The 3,756-nt window shown below is 37.4% G+C and overlaps 1 protein-coding gene across 1 annotated transcript in view; it reads right to left on the bottom strand.

Annotated features, from left to right (window-relative positions):
* Nucleotides 1-3,045: 3,045 nt before the first annotated feature.
* LOC104164774 (chromosome unknown open reading frame, human CXorf23) overlaps nt 3,046-3,756 on the bottom strand; it is an 8,147-nt gene continuing 7,436 nt past the window's right edge. Inside the window, exon 7 of the mRNA XM_009704218.1 lies at nt 3,046-3,168. Within this exon, the coding sequence (XP_009702520.1) occupies nt 3,046-3,168 (123 nt within the window). The remainder of the gene's footprint in view (nt 3,169-3,756) is intronic.

Raw genomic sequence — 3,756 nt, 5'->3', positions numbered from 1 at the left:
TCGTCCCTAAGCACCACATCTATACACCTTTTAAATGCCTCTTGTTTAGTTGTAAACAAGAGCAAACAAACCCGATAGGACTGTCGAAGGTTAGAGTTTTTGTTTTGGATTTCCCAGCATTTGCTTTTAAAATTGTTGAGGAGAGGTCCACCTGTAAAAGTGGTAAGGGATGTCTATTGCATACTTTTTCACATGTTTTCCCATGCCTTTACAATTTTGCCAACACAATGTGCTGTTGCTACATCTCTTCTGCAGCACAAAACAGCTTCCCACAAAAACTGGAGAGCTCTGCTTGGACTGTGGAGCCAACTGAACCAATGCCTACCCAGGTATCTGTAAGACTGAGCAAAATCACAAAATTAACTTTCGTATTCAACAGCTATTCTTAGCTCTTGCTTATGTTTCAAATTCTTCCTCAGTTTTTACATGTATTGCTGTGCCCCAGTAATATATTCTTCATTTTAGGATGTTTCCTATTTAAGAAGGTGTGGTCAACCCAGCATCAATGTTCTGGTGACCCATCAAACCACTTCTTAAATCCAAGTCAAAAGTTCAAAAGTTTAGTTTGTTCCCGCTACTCAATAAGAGATATCAAGTTCACTACCTTATTTGTGGACTAGCTGACAAAATGTTTTGATTTCACCCAACATACCAATCTAAACTAGCTTTCTGAAACAACAAATCCCCGGCCAACACTCTGCTAGGTTATGAAAAACAGTAGCAAAGCTGTTATGGAGTATTGCACAGGCTTCCAAAGCAAAAGAATTATTTTTTTTTTTTTAATAAGGATTTGGTCACAAAAGTGGTTTTAGTTCAGTTGTACTAATCTATGCTTCAACAAATATCTGAGGAAGTACTCTTGCACTAGAGCTGTGAAACGATGAGTAGTTTTATTGTTGGGCAAAGCCTGAAGACAGTAAAGCCTCACTTGAATTTAAAAGGGCAAGACATCACAGACTGTTAAATTTACATCAGCATAGACAATGCCGCCAAAAATGAATTGTAAGTGTAAGAACAACAAATGCAGAAGCTACCAATTCTACATTTAGGCTTACCAGGTGAGGTTTCCCAATAAATTTCCTGAAAGGTGGCTTAATGAACCTCATAGGCTTTTGGAAGCCATCAAGTTGAGAATTTTCTAATTTTGAAAGACTGCAATTTTGCTGGTTCCTAATATGTATGAGACAGAGAGAGAGAACACAATTAAAATCTAAAGCCATAGCATATCAAAACCCTGTATTTTAAATGACCTTAGTCTAGCATCCGTATCACGCAAAAGTCCAAAATGACTGGTTTTAAGTTTTTTTTTTTTCCTAGAATGTGCGACAAATTACTAGTCCTCTGATTAAACTCAAGCCCAAGTTGCAGAAAATTATATAGCAAGCTGTATTCTCTTATCCAATGACAAATTAACAGGAGTACTCCGCCTCCTTGAAATCCTGGCTGCGACAACCAGGTTTCCCTGGCTCACCCACTAGGCCTGCATGGCTGGTCATTGCTGCCCTCCGCTGGTTGAAATGATTTCTGCATTTCAGCAGTTTTACACTGTACTACGTTTAAAGCTGTGCAGAACTTCCCATTTCATGAAATCCCAAATCCGACAGAAGCTCAGACAAATAGCTAGATATTCCAGTTTCATCTTCAGCAAGCAGAGTGCTCTGGCTTTAGGCTTTTGCTCGCTTTTTTTTTTTTTAACTGAGCACATTGCTAATGCAGATGTGTTCATAAACCTCTAAATAAAACATACACTATGAAAAGTAACCACTAGAATTCAAAATTCCTAGTTAACATAAAGAAACAGTTGTCATAGCTGCAAAATAAATTACTAAGTCAAAAACAGAGGCACATTGGACTAGCTCATAAGCACTGCCAATATCTTATATGCAAACTATGAAAAACTCCTGATCTCAGGAAAATTCTACCCATTGTTCATACCATTACTGCCCTCAGCCCACATTACACTGTCCATATTACTCTGACCGTGTAACCTCTCCTCACATCGAACTTCAGGACAGCCACATTTACTAGAGAAACTTGAGCTTCCCCCTTTGAGTGGCATACATAAAAGGTAAGCAAGACAGTAACTGCAGAAATGGCCAAAAAAAAAAGCGTTCCCAGATAATCAGGTCAAAAATACACTAGACACATAGCCCCAGATACATAAAAGGCTATATGCAACAGTCCATATTCCGCCCCCCCTCCACCCCCACCTAGTAACTTTTACTTTTTTGTTTAAAAAATCTCAAATACAAGAAATATTTCTTCTGCAGCTTCACAAGTCAGTTTTCCCAAGTATGTGTATATTGCCACTATTTGCCATTACAGACTGCATTCAAAATGAACAAACTGCAACATATTAAGAGCGAGCTGCAAGTCACGACTACAGTATAGATGCATTTCATTACATTCTGGCAATTTTTTAATCAACGTTTCTTCTAACACAAATAACTCAAGATACCCTTCTAATCTACCAGCCTCACAACATCAGAACTGAAACAGGATGACTGAGGTTAGCAAACACCTCTGGGGCAAACAGCTTTAACAAACCTGTTAGACAAATTCACAGCAGTAAAAAGCTATTCCAGACATCTAGCTTTTTTTCATAAAATTCTCCAAGAATCAGAAAAATTTCATTTCTTTGTTGATATTCCACTTGACATTACAAAACAACCAGAACAGCATAACAATTCATCCAAGAATGCTTTTATGAAACTAAAATATTGAGAGAATGTTGTTACATGGCACATCAAGGAGTTTAAAAATAGCTAAGCATCTTTAAATTCATTTCTTGCTCTCTTCCCATTTAGTGCTACAGTTTAAGCTTGCTTTTAATTTTTTTCCCACTCCAGCTTAACCTCTTTCAAGGTAACATTCCATTACAAAGTAGTTTGCAATGTACGTCAGTTGAATTTCAGTCCAAGTCAAACTTACAAGGACAAACTATGGAAAAGAATCACAATGAATGTGAATGTAACTGTGGAAGAGTCAAAAAATGAACGCATCAGAGAACTACAGGCTTGGGCCAAAAAGATTGTTGTTTGCGAATTACCTTGGAGTTACACCATCTACATGAAACACTCTCTCATCTTCACTCTTCAGTCTCTCTTTTCTTCTCCTTTCTATATCATGCCGTAGATCATTTGGATCTTCTAACACTCTCATAATGTTCTAGTTAAGAGGAAGCGTTAAAGTCAAGTTAGCTAATAATAACTAAACACTGATGTAATTCTATCCTTCAAGAGTTGCGTCTGGTACATAATCTTGTTAACTAGTTCAACTGTCTGGACATAGGGCAGATGCACATCAGCCTGCGGATCCAAAGTCCAAAACAGTAACAAAAAGTAGTCCCAAACAATTACCCTTTCTTGTACCATCTGCCTTTTTACAAGTGTCCAAACAACAGTGAACAGAGCACTGGAATTCTGCACGGAATTGCCAAGGCAAATATATTCACATAAATTCCAGTAAATCTTAATGAAGAGTAGTAGAACTTCTTAAGTTGATTCTTCACATACCTGTACTATAGAAAAATATAGTAACTACATCACAGTAAACGTAGCTTGAAAGGGGAAGACAGAAAATATTTTGTCCCTGGATGAAAGCATGGGATAAAATAGCATTCTGAGGAATTATGTGGCTGTCTGGCCATTCTAACATTAGGATAGAAGAAACATTAAGGCTTTCTCTAATTTCAGAGGGAAAGTGAGAGCCACATGTCAGTCACCTACTTTGTATTTACACTATTTAAAAAACATT

The sequence above is a fragment of the Cariama cristata genome, unplaced genomic scaffold, assembly GCF_000690535.1.
Source record: "Cariama cristata isolate BGI_N322 unplaced genomic scaffold, ASM69053v1 scaffold2247, whole genome shotgun sequence".
NCBI lineage: Eukaryota > Metazoa > Chordata > Aves > Cariamiformes > Cariamidae > Cariama > Cariama cristata.
Note: the sequence above shows the minus strand (reverse complement) of the source record. Positions and strands in the feature narration are given on the sequence as shown.